This window comes from Mustela nivalis (assembly GCF_964662115.1).
Source record: "Mustela nivalis genome assembly, chromosome: 6".
NCBI lineage: Eukaryota > Metazoa > Chordata > Mammalia > Carnivora > Mustelidae > Mustela > Mustela nivalis.
In genome coordinates, this window is record NC_139025.1 from 122656831 (window position 1) to 122673193 (window position 16363).

Here is a 16363-nt window from a genome sequence, read left to right on the forward strand (position 1 = left end):
TCAACTATTAACTTAAAGAAAATTCTTCTATGATTTCTTTCTCTCTATGTGTCACTCAGAGTTCCCTCGGGCAACAGATCTGGCACTCAGATTCACATATGTGGAGAGGGGTCTTTTTGCTAAGGTCCATTGAAACAGGAGTGGATGGAGCCACAAGAGTTAGTAGCAGCGGAGCTGCCACCACTGTGAGGTCCAGTGGCCCCAGGGCAGGAATGGCCACTTGGACTCATGTCAAGGGGGCTACCTGGGGAGGCTCATAGCCCTAGTCTAGGGACACACCCAGCCCAATACTCACTCCCCAAAAGGAGCCAAGGAATGAGTTTGTCATCCTCCCTTGCCTGTGTTCACAGCCCTGTCCTTATGACATAACCATTGGATGGACCCAACCTAAAGCTGCGGACAATGCAACCTTCAGCATTTGCCAGGCTTAGAGATAGATATCAGGGGTGCCAAACAGAATAAGATTTGAGAAGCTCATGTTTAGAAGTGGACACAAACAAAGAGGCATCAAAGAATACTGTAGAGTTTCCTGGCTGCAAGGCCTGGGGAGCTTAACCCAGAAAACCTTCCTGAAGTTTATAAAATGTGACCCCAGGCTAGCAGGCTAGGCTCCTCTAGACTAACTGGCTGCACTGCAGTGAGAGGCAGCATGGGTAGAAGGATGTGCAGTGTGAGGTGGCTGGAGCCCAAAGCCTGCACAGGAAGAGCCCACAAAGATGCTGCAGAATCAGCTGGGCTATGTGTGTGAAGCCTGAAGAAATAGGAGATCACACAGAATCTCCCAGGAGAGTGCAACATTCAGGTGCACACACTGAAAGGTTGCTCTGGTGACTGTGTGAGAAATGGACAGGAGGGACCAAGGCTGGTGGCATCCAGGCCAGCAGAGGGTATGTTGTAGTCTCTGAACAGAGAAATCTTGGAAGCCTGAATTAGGGCAGTGATGCACAGAGGGAGGGAGAAGGAGGTGGATTCAAGAAATAACCAGGGAGGAGGGTAAAATTAAGGACTGACATTTGAGTAGATGTAAAAATGAGGAAGGAGTGGTCAAGAAGGGTACTCTTGGTGTGGTCAGAGTGCTGGTCAGGGTGTGTGAGGGTGGACCACTATCTGGGGTGGAGAAGAGAGGAGGGCCCAGGTGCTGGAGGTGATGTGACCAGGGGAAGGAAAGGGCCCAGGTGCTGGAGGTGATGTGACCAGGGGAAGGAAAGAGCAGCTGGCTGCTCTCCAAGGTCCCTGAACTCTCACCCTATTGCCTCTGGTCCTGGGGACAACTGGGCAGCAACAAGTACACCTCGCACCTCTGTGTTTGAACTGATGGATTGCTGCCCGGTTGCTGGTCCCTGGAGGAACGAGCCTTGATATGGAAAACCCATTACCAACAGCAAGTGCTGATTAGGGAGATATGACCTCTTCTGAGGAAGAATAGCTATGCAGAATACTTATTAGCTGAACTCCACAGTTTCCCAAGGGGCCAGGCTGTGACACTTCCCAGTGCACAGAACAGTCTTGCCAAACAGCTCTCTTGTCACACTTGGACTTTGGGACAGTTTTAATTTAGAAGAGATTGGTTGTGATGAGTCAGGAAGCCAGGAGACTTGAACTAGAGAAGCTCTTCTCAGAGGCTCAGATGAAATGTTAAAGGATGCCTCAGTTTGCTCAGGCTCACTGTAGACCAGGCAGCTGGAACAACAGAAATCTATTATCTCACATAATGAGGGTTAGTATCTAAAATCTATGAAGAACTTACCAAATTCAACACCCCAAAAACCAATAATTCAATTTAAAAATAGCCAGAAGACACAAAGAGACATTTTTCCAAAGAAGACATGCAATTGGCCAATAGATACATGGAAAGATGCTCGATATCACTCATCATCCAGGAAATACATGTCAAAACTACAGTGTGATATCATTTCACACATGTCAGAATGGCTAAAATCAACACTAGAAACAAGTATTGGAGAGGATGTGGGGAAAGAGGAATATTCCTGTTCTGTTGGTGGGAATGCAAACTGGAGCACCCACTCTGGGAAGCAGTATGGAAGTTCTTCAAAGAGTCAAAAATAGCACTACCCTAGGATCCAGCAATTGCACTAGTAGGTACTTAACTCAAAGAATGCAAAAGTCCTAATTCAAAGGGATAATGTATCCAGTGTTTACGGCAGCAATATCTACTATAGCCAAATAATGGAAAGAGCCCAAATGTCCATCAGTTGATGGATAAAGAAGAAATACAGACAGACAGACACACACACACACACACACACACACACACACAGGAATATTATTCAGCCATAAGAAGAATGAAATCTTGCCAATTTCTAATGATGTGGTTGGAGCTAGAGTGTATTATGCTAAGCAAAATGAGTCAGTCAGAGAAAGACAAATACCGTATGATTTGACTCATGTACGGAATTTAAGAAACAAAACAAGTAAGCATAGAGGAGAAAAAGAGGGGCAGACTAAGAAAGAGACTCTTAACTATAGGCAGACTGATGGTGACAAGAGGGGAAGTTGGAGGAGGAATGAATTAAATTGTCGATGGGGATTAAGGAGGACACTTGTAATGAGCACCGGGTATTATATTGTAGTATATTGCAGACTTGAAAATGTATTGTAGACTTGAAAATAATATTAAATAATATAATAAATAAATATATAAAATTTATATAAATATAAACAAATAAATAATGTATAATAATATTAAATATTAAAGTCCAGTATGTTAACTAACTGGAATTTAAATAAAAGCTTAAAGAAAAAGAAAAATTTGTCTATTTGTGACAATACAAGGTACTGATGAGGAGCAGTGTTCTCCACGATGAGCAGGAAACAGGCATAAGACCACAGAGCAACCTTCCCTGGCCAACTTCTCACTCGGTCTTACGGTTCCCAGGTCTGCCCTCTCTAGCTGTGGTCTGTCCCTGTGATGAAAACAAGCCTGTGATGCTGACAGCAATTTGCTCATGTGGGTTTTTCGTACATATCCAGCAATTCTGTCACAGCAGCTGGGTGTCCTATAATTTAACTCAATTCTGAAACTCCCTGCAGACAGTGTCAGATCCTCCAGGTTAAGGCTCAGTCCCACAAGACTTCCTTGTTCCAAATGCCAACCGGAAATCCACGCTGTCACCTGTCCTTCTGACTGATCTGTTATAAATCCGACATTCCCATAGTCCCCTTCTCAGGTTTGATTAATTTTGTAGAGCATCTCACCATACTCAGAAAACAATTTGCTTACTGTTTACGTTTATTATAAAAAGATATGATAAAGGATACAGGTGAACAGCCAAATGGAAGAGATGTGTGAGCAAAGAATGTGGGAAGGGGTGCAGAGCTTCTATGACTTTTCTGGGCATATCACTCTTCCAGCATCTCCATGTGTTCACCAACCCAGAGATTCTCCGAACCCCTTGGTATTGGGATTTTATGGAGGCTTCATCATATAGGCACAATCTATGATTAATTTAATTTCCAGCTCCTCTGCACTCTCTAGAGAATGGAAGGTGAGGCTGAAAACTCTTAAGTTTCTAGTCCTGACTTCGTCTTTCTGGTGACTAAACCACAACCAGGAGTCCACCCAGAATGTCTTCATAAGATCAAAACCTACTCCTGTCTCCCAGGAAATTAAAAAGGATGTAGTATCCTATGTCAGGAAAAACTGGGTTCAGAGATGTTCCTAGTGCTCTTGTCACTGGGAAATTACAAGAATTTTAGGAGTCCTTTTCTGGGAACTGGAGTCAAAGACTAAGTATTAGAACAAAAGATCCTGGTAGCACCGTATATAGCAGGGTTTTTAGGAGCCCTGTGTCAGGAACAGGGGGAAGAGATATATCTATCTTACTATCTCACAAAGCCCATGGACAAAATAAACAAACAGCCAGCTGTTGAGATACTTCTAGAAGCCCAGTTACTAGTGAGCAAAGCTCCCTCTCAGGTCTTGCAGAGATCCACGGAGACAAGCCACTCACTCCCGGAGTTCCCTGTTTCTCTTCCCAGCATCCAGATCTTCTTTTCCCCAGGTAGTGCTTGTTGAGATGCAAGGTGCTTGAGAACATCCCTGTGATGCCTGCCACCTTTTCCTCTACAGGATACATGACAATGGGAAGAAGGCTGGGCTGTATAAAGAAAACCTGCTGCTGCGAGGGTGTACAATCAGAAACACGGAAGCTGTTGTTGGTATCGTCATCTATGCAGGTAGGCATGGCCATGGCCCATGCGGTCTGTGGCGCTGAGGGCTTGCCACCTGTGCTGGGTGTCCTTGAACATTGCTCCTTGCCCTTTTTTTTTTTTTCTGATTACGAAAGTAGCATGTAGACATTGTAAAAAATTAGAAAGCCCAGAAAACAGAAAGAAGAAAAATTTCTAGTAGTATCTCAACGAAAAGTGTTCTCTCCTAGCATTTTAACTTATTTCTTCCCATTATTTCTCCATGGTTGTTACGTTTTGGGATTCATTTCATACCCTGTGATTTTGACTGAGTCTATCCTGTAAGTATGAATGGACGGCAGCACTATGCTTCAGTCCGTGGGCCGGGGCATGTGGTCACTTCGCTGCTGGGCATCGATTTATCACATCCCTCTTGCTCCCCGCACAGGCCATGAAACCAAGGCTCTGCTGAACAACAGCGGGCCCCGTTACAAACGCAGCCAGCTTGAGAGGCAGATGAACTGCGATGTGCTCTGGTGTGTCCTCCTCCTCATCTGTATGTCTCTGTTTTCTGCGGTTGGTAAGTCTCTCTCATGGGTCACAAATAAAAGGGCACTGCCGGACAGCCTCCAGGTGAGCCCAGTGGGCTGCCGGCCACTCATTCTGACCCACCTCTCTAAAGTTAAAACACACGTTTGTCATCCACTTAGACTCAAGGGCTGGTTGCATCATCAGTACAGGCCATGTTAGAGAGGCCTAGATGAATGATCTTTACAAAGTAATGCTACTTTTCAAATTTGAAACTTCTTGGATGGAAGAATAGTTTAATCACAGCAGTTATGATTTCAGCAGAAGAAGTATTAGTTACCTGGTGATAAACTGAGAATAACAGAGCAAGAGAAGTACAAATGCTCCTAATCAGAACTCTCCGAGAAAAGGGAAAAAAAAAGCATTTGTGTCCTAAGAAAGGGCTAGCAGTTAGCTTGCACATGGACTCTGGTGCTGTCCAGCCTTTGATGGGCTCCAGACCCGGCATGCTGCCTTGGGAGTACCTTGCAGGGAACTGTGTTGAGCCTCTGTGTAAATGATCATCACCACATTCCCTTTCTAGCTACCATCATGAAGCGGACAGGTGTGATGTGGTCTTAGAGCTCAGTGGTGAAAGACACAGGTATGGGTCATGAAAAGGGCTTCTGTTATCAGATAGGCATGGGACCCAGTAGAACAAATAATGTGCATTTCCACTGGCTTTTGAGAGTCCATGACATGTGCGATTTGAATCTATAGCAAGGGTCAATAACAGGCAGTAGGCCTACTGACAAGACGTGTTTTGTGAGGCACATGCTGGGAAATTCCTTTTCTGGGATTTCCCATTGCTAGCTGCCAGCCCATACCCAGTTTCTGCCTCATGACCAGTGTGCTTTTCAGTGCCAGTCATGGGAAGTGCCTGACGCAAGGGAGAGTCAAGAACCAGTGCCTTCCAGCAATCCAACTGTGGGTGTCAACAGTCCCTGCCGTGCCCTTTTTCTTTCTTACATGGCAGGGCAGGCTAATGAGACCCAGTGTGCCTGTGTCCATAGTCTTAAAATTTTGCTTTAATTTGTACTAGTGGTTTCTTATTTTTCCCATTGGATGAATGATGTTTCTTTTTGAATGTTGCTGTAGGACATGGACTGTGGGTACGGCGGTATCAGGAGAAGAAATCATTATTTGATGTCCCTGAGTCTGACGGCAGCTCTTTATCCCCAGTCACGGCTGCAGTCTACTCGTTTTTGACAATGATAATAGTTCTGCAGGTAACAGTATTAAGTACCATTTGATAATTGCTTAATTTTCTGATAAGAACTTAAAGTTATCATACTCTGCTAAGAATGTCCTATAAATTCTGGTCCTGGGAGGACCACAGATCTACCTAATGTGCTACTTCTTACTTTTCTACCTAATTTATCTATAGGGTCTTTTTTGGGTGCTTTTCAAGTTAACATTTTCCTAGGATTCTTAGGCCTTGCAAGGTTGGTTTTTGGGTAATTGTGCTTTATTTTTCTATTCAATCACTTCTTTAAAAAGACCCTAAATTTTATTTTGGGATAATTTTAAGATTTACAGATAAGTTACAAAAAATAGTGCGGAGAGTACCAATATGTCCCTTATCCAGAGTCCCCTGATGTGAACTTAAATACATTACTATGGTAAATTTTTGAAACCAAGAAACCAACTTTGGTACTTTGCCATAAATTCTAGATGTCATTTGGCTTCTACTAGTCTTTACAGTAATGTACTTTATCTGTTCCAAGATTGAATTCAGGCTATCACATTGCATTTTGCAGCATTGGTTTTTATTTTTATTATTATTACCATTAGTATTATTAGTTTACGTGCCTCATGAGCAATTCCCCATCACTAAGTGAGAATCTATGCCCAAAAGTCTTGTTTAAGAGTAGGGAAGGGACAGTGAGTGTCATCTTAGGAACACAAAGTGCACAGAGGAACTCTGCTTAGCCTTTATCTATGAGGGGAGATCTGTTGTCTTTTATCACATTTGTTTCATACAACAGGAACTTTCCAAATAGTTTTTTTATGAATGCAAATTTCATTCTAGATTTGTAGTAGTAGTAGCACTAGGGTAGTGTGGTAGTATGGTAGATGTTGCATTAACATTAAGATACCAGGAGAACCCAGTTAGTCTGTCTGGATATGATATTCTGAGCCCATGAACATCAATTCAATACTGTTACTAAAAACAATTTAAACACTGACTTCATGAAGATTATTCTTAAATTGTCAAAGTATAACTGTAAATATTCTTCCCAAAGCCTTCCTCCCTTTGCTCTGTATTGTACAAGATGCCAGAAACTGTCCTTCAACACAACCAGCCTCTGGAAAGACTCTCTCTTCTGCACCATGGGGTTGTGTCTGCGGGATGGGAAGCTCTTGTTGCCAGGAGCCCTGGGAGAGCCTGGGGGCCAAGTGCCGCTGTGGTGCGAGGTGACTTTGCTTATGAGGACTCTGACTGTGCCTTGTGTTTTTTTTTTTTCTCTTTCTTTCTCCTCTTTCCTTTCCTAGCTTCTCTCAAGCACAACTTAGTAATACGAAAATGCTTGCTTCTATCCAAGCCATGGTTACCATTCTTCCAGACATGATAGTGGATTTCTGCTCTGCAGTGACACCATAGGCTGTCCTAGTTTAAACTTTTTGCCAATATCCTCATACTTTTCCAATACTGACTCTAAACCAACCTGGTTAAGCTCTTAAAGGTACAGTATAGTCCCTATTTACTTGTGGTTGTAGTCATTTGTCCTTTGAGTAGTTTGGACTACTTCTGCAGCTCCCTAGTCCTCCTAAGTGTTCATGTGTATGCCTTATGTCTTCTAGGTTTTGATCCCAATTTCCTTATATGTTTCCATTGAAATTGTTAAAGTATGCCAAGTGTACTTCATTCATCAGGATACAGAGTTGTATGATGAAGAAACAGACTCACAGCTGCAGTGTCGAGCTCTGAACATCACGGAAGACTTAGGGCAGATACAGTATATCTTCTCAGATAAAACTGGCACTTTAACTGAGAATAAGATGGTTTTCCGAAGATGCACTGTGTCTGGCATAGAATATTCCCATGATGCAAATGGTGAGTCTGGGGGTGGGGACTCCCAGTCTGGGCTGGACAGAGAGCCGCTCTGTCAAAGCTACATGCACGCATGCCTGGGCACACATACATGCGCGCACACACACACACATACAAACTTTAGAGATTGCTGATTTTTGAGCGAGAATAAAACATGGAAAGGCTGTTGGAGCAACTCAGGAGACTGAAGTGTGGCAGCATTTATAGAAACAAATACAGAATTCCATGTTTCTGACAGCGCCCTATTCACTGCAGTATCTCAGTGTGGTGGGCATCTGCTTAAAACACTCATTTTCTGCCAGGCAAGAGAACCAAGGAGGGCATTCTTGAGAAACTCATTTCTGAGGCACCCAGTCTCTTTACCACACCAAGAAATGAAGAGCTGTTTTTGTTGTCACCTGTCAGTACTCTTGTTATTAGCTGAAAGTCTCAGAAAGGCATTGGGCATTTCATGCTGTATTCTTTGCCTTAGAAAATGTTGTTCGTGAAAGCTGGAATGAAATATCACACCCATTTGAATTTTATGGTGGTTGCTCCTCCCAACTCTCCTTTCTTTATCCTTTGCTGCCTCTGTCCTCCCTGAACCCCTACAGGAGCCATCCACTTCATAAGTGGAGGGTATGACTAAACACCCATCAGACCCAGGAGAGGACACCATGATAAGGGTCTTGGTGCCACAGTAGTGTTTGTGGTGCCGTGGTACCTTTGAGAGGTAAACCAGCTCTGCAGCTTGGACTCCCTCTTTTTCCTGCAACAGCATCTGAAAATGTGAAGGAAGTCTTGCCATGGGAACAGAAGCAAATAAAGAACAGGAATTAGTACATGGACATAATTAGGAAGCTGTTCTTTAGGGGGATATGGCGGGAAAGATCTGTAAGAGGCATGGGGTTTTTGTGAGTTTCATGAGACTGAGAATTACGATATCCAGTAAGGCCCTTTATGTAAAATTAAAGTAATCATATTAAACAAGTCACAGGAACTTGTCCACTATGTTTATTGTTTTATTTGCCACCCAAAATACATGGTCAATAACTGTCCATCTGTCCCCCTCACACTCTCCCTTCCATAACTCCTCAGCCTTGTGCAGAAGAGTCCATTTGCCTAAAAGCAGAGCTTAGCCTAATTGTAAAGGAGCCAGAGACCCAGGTCTGAAGTTGGGTCAGAAGCAGCCTTTGAAAGCTGGACCTGAGGCTCCATGGGTGGAATCCCAACTAAGATTTCAGAAAAATTTTGACAGTTGTCAGATGCTTATCATAAAACCAAAGGATTGCATTGCCCCTAGAAGACACAGGAAAGTATTTCTAGTGAAGACCAAAACATGCAAGCCTCTCTGCTGCATGTTTGAAAGAAGTGCTGTCATCAGTCATTGACATGCACCTGAGACCAAGAGCAACTTCAGCTGTTACTGCCCATGACCTGACCTCTTAGATCTTATTAGTAAAATGAATTAAGATGACTTTGACTTTGTACAATGAGCCTAGTTCACATATATCAAGACAGTGGGTTGGGCCATCTCTGATCTCTTGTCTGGTGACATTGTGTGCCCAGAATGAGGCATGACCTGCTTCTTGCCTCCGTCTTCCCCAGCAACACTGAGGGTGTCACTGAGGGGTCACATCGTTGTATCATTGTAGACCACAGACACATCAGCAGTGGTCTGAGGGATTGCTTCTTTTAGACTAATATCCATCTAGTGCTGCAAGAGGGTGGCACGGACTGGCATCCTTCGAGGGGTTGACACCAGGCTCCTAATGCACAAGCCCAGAAGCTTGACAGCACTGCATCTGGGTTTTGTTCTTGCTTGTCGTTCATTTACCACCAAACTGGGACATCCATCAGCCAGGCGTAGGTGGGATGGGCAGGAGGAGATTTACTTCTGGGGTAAGGGACTCCCTGAGTTGAATCCTGGTGTCGGCAGTTATTTGGCCTTGTGACCATGGATGACTCACCTTTTCTTACCTCTGTTTTTTTTCTGTTTTTCCCATCCCTAAAGAAAAGTCTTCCTAAAGAAAGATGTTGAATATAAGGCCTGTCTTATAGGACAGATCAACGCCACAGACATGCCCAGATTAGAGGGCCCTTCTTAGCCCCTCAGGCAGACCATGTGCGGAGATACCTTGTGCTCATACCCAGCATTCGACATGCTTTTGGAGTTCCTAGTAATTGGTTGTTTTGAATGAGTAATTTTCATGAATAGTCTCCTTGCTCATCCATAATGAAACAAGTCGAACTAACTGGGCAAAGCCAGAAAAATGTGTTCAGAGCCATCCATTAGCAAGAAGCAGTGCAGAAGGACCTTGTAATTCACTGAGGGGTCACAGGACCACAGGGACTTTTTCTGGGAAGTGCTGCCTTGAGGGCTCAAGCATAACAATGCAGTCAAGGTCGTCTTTAGTGGAGCCTTGCCTGCTGGGTCTCTATCCTGGCAGCATTTGTCCACCCTGTGCAACCCACAAGGACTCTGAGCTTCCCTGTTGGGTAAGGCTTCATCCATACAGGGTAAATGCAGGCAGTACCTACCACCTACCTGGCCTTAAACAAGGATTTCTCATAGGAAAGCACCATCAGCACAGCCTGAGAACCATTACTTTTGTGTGAGTACAAGGTAGAGATTCAACTTGTGACATGTCCTGACGGCCACAGTGAGCCAGGTGCTTCTACGACCCCAAGTTAAAGGGCAAATCCTGGAGCCAGGCTATTCTGTGGGCTAGGCCTTCATCGTCTTCCCCTCCTTTGTCCCTGTCATCTGCTGCCCAAACCCCATTCATCACACCTGGGGTCCGCCTGAATGGAGGGGCTATATGTGAAGCGATCTCTGTCTACTCCTTACTTTTTGTGGACTGGGATGGCTACTGTACCAAAAGGCACTGGACCTGAGCTTTGGCATCACCTTGACCTGGATGAGTCCTGTGTGCTTATTAGCAAGTTCCTTTTGTTCTCTATGACTCAGTGCGCTTATCTGTGCAGTGGGCTAAGAATGTCAGCCTCACCAGTTTGACTGTAGGTCCAGATAAAATGAAAGCGGCCTCCACCTCTCAGTGGAAACTCTCATTAGATGTGGCCTTACCTTTAAGCAAGCGAGGGTGATGAGTGCTCAGAATCATTTTCATTTTCCTACTCTCCTTGTGATTTGTCACCCCGTGTCCCTCTGCCCACAGCCCAGCGTCTGGCCAGGTACCAGGAAGCAGACTCAGAAGAGGAAGAGGCAGTGCCCAGAGGGGGCTCGCTGCCCCAGCGTGGCAGCGTAGGGAGCCACCAAAGCGTCCGAGTCATGCATAGGAGCCAGAGCACCAAGTCCCATCGGCGCACAGGCAGCCGGGCCGAGGCCAAGCGGGCCAGCATGCTATCCAAGCACACAGCCTTCAGTAGCCCCATGGTGAGTCCCACTTAGAGCATGGCAGCTGCCAATGCTGGGGCAGCGTCACCTTTCCTGGCCTTGCTGCTTCCCTCCATTCCTCCAAAGTGTCTACATGTAACAGTATGCATCAGCTGTTGTTGGGGGGCCTGGCTCTGCTCAGTTAACAGAACTTTTGTGGCCAACACCTTCCCCCTAAAACACTGACATGGCCCCTTGGCCTTGGGCCCTAAGGATGGGGGAATGCCAGTGAACTATCCAGATGGGTGCTGGAGAGGAAGTCCGTCCTGCCAAATGGAATGAATAAAACATCAGAGCAAGATGACAACTGTGAAAAAGTAAAGCCGGCGGGGGCGGGGGGAGTTTTCATTAGAGGAGCCCAAATCCAATAAACTTCTTTCCCCTTTGCCTTGCCAGCTGCCTAAACATTTATGGACCCTTCTGGTCAGGCAGGGAAATTTCCAGAAATGAGTGAATGAGGATCTCTAAAAAATCCTTTCACTTCTGAAATGTTTTAAGAGCAGAGAGGGAGAATCCATTTTGATCACTTTGTGGTGGCCTGAGTCTCTTCTGTCCTTAGAAACCCATATAGAGGCTGCCATTACACTGCAGTTGCTGATTGGTGGGTTTACACAGGGGCACCTGGGAGGAGGGCTCTCACGCCTGACAGGAGGAGGACTGTGTTGGAGCAAAGCTTTCCTGACATTGATCTAGCAATATGGTTCCAGGAGTATTTAAAATATTCAAACTTTCTGACCTAGGAATTTACTGATTCAGCCAGTTTTTTGTGCAAAGCAGTTTATCAGTGGGAAAAAAAAATGTATTCAGTGATAAAAGAATGGCCAAATGAATCATTGTATGTCTGTTTTGAAGTTATTGAAAGTTATATTTTCAAATGATCCCTAAAAGCCTGAGGGGCCTGGGTGGCTCAGGGTTAAGTGTCTGCCTTCAGCTCAGGTCATGATCTCAGGGTCCTCGGATCAAGCCCTGCTCAGGGCTTTCTGCTCAGCAGGGAGCCTGCTTCCCCCCTCTCTCTCCGCCTGCCTCTCTGCCTACTTATGATCTCTCTCTCTGTCAAATAAATAAATAATATCTTAAAAAAAAAAAAAAAAGCCTGGGAAAGTTCAGACGGCAGTTGACCCTGGAACAGCACAGGCCTGAACTGTGCAAGGCCATTTACACAGATTTTTATTTTTATTTTTTTGTTATAATTTTTTTCATTGTGTTATGTTAGTCCCCATTCATTACATCATTAGTTTTTGATGTAGTGTTCCATGATTCATTGTTTGCATATAATAACCAGTGCTCCATGTAATCTGTGCCCTTCTTAATACCCGTCACCAGAGTAACCCATCTCCCAACCTCCTCCCCTCTAAAACCCTTAGTTTGTCTCCTGGAGTCCATAGTTTCTCATGGTTTGTCTCCCTCTCTGATTCCTCCCCCCACTTCATTTTCCTAATGTCCTCCATATTATTCCTTATGTTCCACAAATAAGTGAAACCATATGATAATTTATTTTCTCTTCTTGACTTATTTCACTCACCATAATCTCCTCCAGTTCCATTCATGTTGGTACAAAAGTTGGGTATTCATCCTTTCTGATGGCTGAGTAATACTCCATTGTATATATGGACCACATCTTCTTTATCTATTCTTCTGTTGAAGGGCATCTCGGCTCTTTCCACAGTTTGGCTATTGTGGACATTGCTGCTATGAACATTGGGGTGCACATGCCTCTTATTTTCACTACATCTCTATCTTTGTGGTAAATACCCAGTAGTGCAATTGCCAGGTTATAGAGTATTTCTATTTTTAAGTTTTTGTGGAACCTCCCTACTGTTTTCCAGAGTGGCTATGCCAACTTGCCTTCCCACCAACAGTGTAAGAGGATTCCCCTTTCTCCACAGCTTCATCAACATTTTTTCTTTCTTGCCTTGTCAATTTTTGCCATTCAGTCTGGTATAAGGTATTATCTCAATGTGGTTTTGATGTGAATCTCCCTGATGGCTAGTGATGATGAACATTTTTAATGTGTCTGTTAGCCATTTGTATGTCTTCTTTGGAGAAGTGTCTGTTCATGTCTTCTGCCCATTTTTTGACTTGATTATTTGTTTTTTGGATATTGAATTTGAGAAGTTCTTTATGATCTTGGATATTAGCCTTTTATCTGTAGTGTCATTTACAAGTATCTCCCATTCTGTGGGTTGCCTCTGTGTTTTGTTGGCTGTTCCCTTTGCTGTGCAGAAGCTTTTTATCTTAATGAAGTCCCAAAGGTCATTTTCACTTTTGTTTCCCTTGCCTTTGAAGACATGTCTTGAAAGAAATTGCTGTGGCCATTGTCAAAGAGGTTACTGCCTATGTTTTCCTCTAGGATTTTGACAGATCCCTGTCCCACACCGAGGTCTTTCATCCATTCCGAGTTTATCTTTGTGTACGGTGTAGGAGAATGGCCAACTTTCATTCTTCTAAATATATCTCTCCAATTTTCCTAGCACCATTTACTGAAGAGACTGTCTTTAAAAATAAATCCAGTACTGTACTTTCTTTATGATTTTGTTAAAGATTTTATTTATTTATCTGATAGGCAGAGATCACAAGTAGGCAGAGAGACAGGCAGAGAGAGAGGAGGAAGCAGGCTCCCTGCTGAGCAGAGAGCCCGATGGGGGGCTCTATCCCAGGACCCTCGGATCATGACCTGAGCCTAAGGCAGAGGCTTTAACCCACTGAGCCACCCAGGCGCCCTCTTTATGATTTTTATAATAATATTTACTTTTAAAGAAATTTTTTAGAGATTGTGTTTATTTATTTTGAGAGCAGGAGAGAGAGCATGAATGGGGAGGAGGGGCAGAGGTAGAGGGAAAAACAGGCTCCTTGTTGAGCAGGGAGCCCGACGTGGAGCTCCATTCCAGGAGCCTGGGATCATGACCTGAGCCGAAGGCAGATGCTTAACCAACTGAGCCACCCAGATGCCCCTTCATAATAATATTTTATTTTCTCTAACTTACATAATTACAAGAATATAGTACATAATACACATAACAAACAAATTTATTATTAGTCAACTGTTTGTGTTATCAGTAAGGTCTCCAATTAGTAGTAGGCTAATTTTAGGAATGTCAAAAGTTATATAGACTTTTTGCCTCCACATGGGTCAGTGCCCCAATACCTGCATTGTTCAAGGATCAACTATATATAGTGTTTTGGGGAAAATGTACACTGCCAATGTATAAATTTTTTATTAAGATATAATTGACATATAACATTGTATAATTTTAAGGTGGGAATGCAAATCAAAAGCATAATGAGGTATCACATCACACATTTTTAGAATGGCTGTCATCAAAAAGCCAAGAGATAAGAAGTGTTGACAAGGTTATGGGGAAAAGGGACCTCTTACACTGTTGATGGGAATGCAAACTGGTGCATCCACTGCAGAAAATAGTATGGAGGTTCCTCAAAAACTAAAAAATAGAATTACTATATGGTTCAGAAATTCCACTTCTGGGTTTATGTCAAAAGGAAATGTATAAAATATTCGATGAAGAAAAAAGACTAGAAGGAGACAAAGAAGTATGTGTTTCAAAAAGTATGTATAACTGTGAGGTGGTGTGATACAGATTTGTTAAATTTTCCTCTTTGTCTTTTTCAAGTCTCTCTGAGTCAGATATGTTAGAATAATATATTCTTAGCTGTATTACTTTATAATGAGAACACGTGTTATATATAAGAACATATGCTTTTCATTTCATATGTAGGTCATATATTCTTCTACCAATTATACATTATTCATCACTATAAAATGGCATATGTACATGAGTCAGATGAAGGTGTCTTTACAGCTTATAATAAAATCAGAGTGCCTTAAACAGTCAAGCCTAAGACGTTTTCACTGGGTTATACTCACCTCTCATTCTCTGTCTTCTTCCAGGAGAAAGACATTACACCTGATCCAAAGCTGTTTGATAAGGTGAGTGAATGTGACAGGTGCCTGGCTATCACAAGGCACCAGGAACACCCGCTGGCCCACCTGTCCCCGGAGCTCTCTGACGTGTTTGACTTCTTCATTGCACTCACCATCTGCAATACAGTAGTAGTCACATCCCCGGATCAGCCACGACAAAAGGTAGGTTCTGGGGTATCTCTGTGAAGCCGAGACTTTGACCTTCAGTGTGGGCCCAATGTTGTCAGTCTAACCTTTCCAGCAAGACTGCTCAGCACCTCTCAGGTTTAATGGGAGGTTAGCAGCAGGCTTCATGGAGGGCTGCTCACTGGTTCTGTGGTGCTGTCCCCGGGCTACGGTGGGCAGGTAAGGGAATTGGGGCCAAGTGGAGAGGAAAAACTTCTGAGCCCATGATGGGTGGGACATACAACAACCTATGGAGTGGGGCTGCCCTGCATAATCTACAATAAAGTTCAGGGTTCCTAATTCTCAAGAGAGTGAACGGGACAGGCTCAGGGCCCAGACAAATCTCCTGGACTTGAATCCTGACTTTTACCAACTGGCTGAGTGGCTTTGGGCAAGCCATTCCCCTCCTATGCCTTAGGCACCTTATCTGTGACAGGGGGGTAGTGGTGAGGGTTTAGAGGAAGGGCTCAGAGAAGGTCTTAGCATACAATAAATGTATTTGATGTAAAAAGGGTCTTTAACATTGTCTTTCAAGGATAAGTGTCAAGAATCAATCAGAAGTTACTTAAGGTGGTAGTAACAGCAATACCCAAGTTGGTTTTTTGGGAGATTAATTATAAGGTTTTCTGTGAAGAGAGTAAAGTTGCATGTGCAAACATGTCCTCTATAATCCTGGTTGTTCTCAGAAAGTCCTGTACTCACTGGGAGGAGTGTGTGGAGGGGGGGAGGGGGTGCACCTAAGGAGGGATGTGCATAATGAAGCTAAGCAACTTTAAATGGGTAAAAATAAAGATACCATGGGGCTAGATGCATGCCATAGGTCTGCCCTTCAACCCCCCACTCTCCCAGACCCCTTTTCCTCCTCTGAGTCAACCCTTCTAGCAGGTTCCACTGATGGAACCATTGGTGTGGGATGTGGGGTAAACCAATGGTCTCTGCCCTCTTCACAGCAGCAGATCTGGCAGTAACACAGCCCCCTGCCCCCATGCTCCTGCTCCTGCCACATGACCTGCAAAAGCCCCAGGGGGCCTGGTGAATTCAGAGCAGACAAGGTCCCTCCACCTGGAGACCACAGGATTGCGCCATCTGCCTTAGGCGAGAGGATTTCCCG

General features: G+C 44.1%; 1 protein-coding gene across 8 annotated transcripts in view; it reads left to right on the plus strand.

Moving 5' to 3' along the window:
* ATP10A (ATPase phospholipid transporting 10A (putative)) overlaps positions 1 to 16363 on the plus strand; it is a 191580-nt gene that overhangs the window by 139259 nt on the left and 35958 nt on the right. For all 8 annotated transcript variants that reach the window (XR_014313253.1, XR_014313254.1, XM_082736571.1 and 5 more), the window contains 6 exons: positions 4091 to 4197; positions 4598 to 4729; positions 5815 to 5945; positions 7522 to 7774; positions 10930 to 11147; positions 15055 to 15249. Coding sequence is in view for 6 of the 8 variants with exons in the window: in XM_082736571.1 (XP_082592697.1) it covers positions 4091 to 4197; positions 4598 to 4729; positions 5815 to 5945; positions 7522 to 7774; positions 10930 to 11147; positions 15055 to 15249 (1036 nt within the window). In the remaining 2 variants the exon portion in view is untranslated. The remainder of the gene's footprint in view (positions 1 to 4090; positions 4198 to 4597; positions 4730 to 5814; positions 5946 to 7521; positions 7775 to 10929; positions 11148 to 15054; positions 15250 to 16363) is intronic.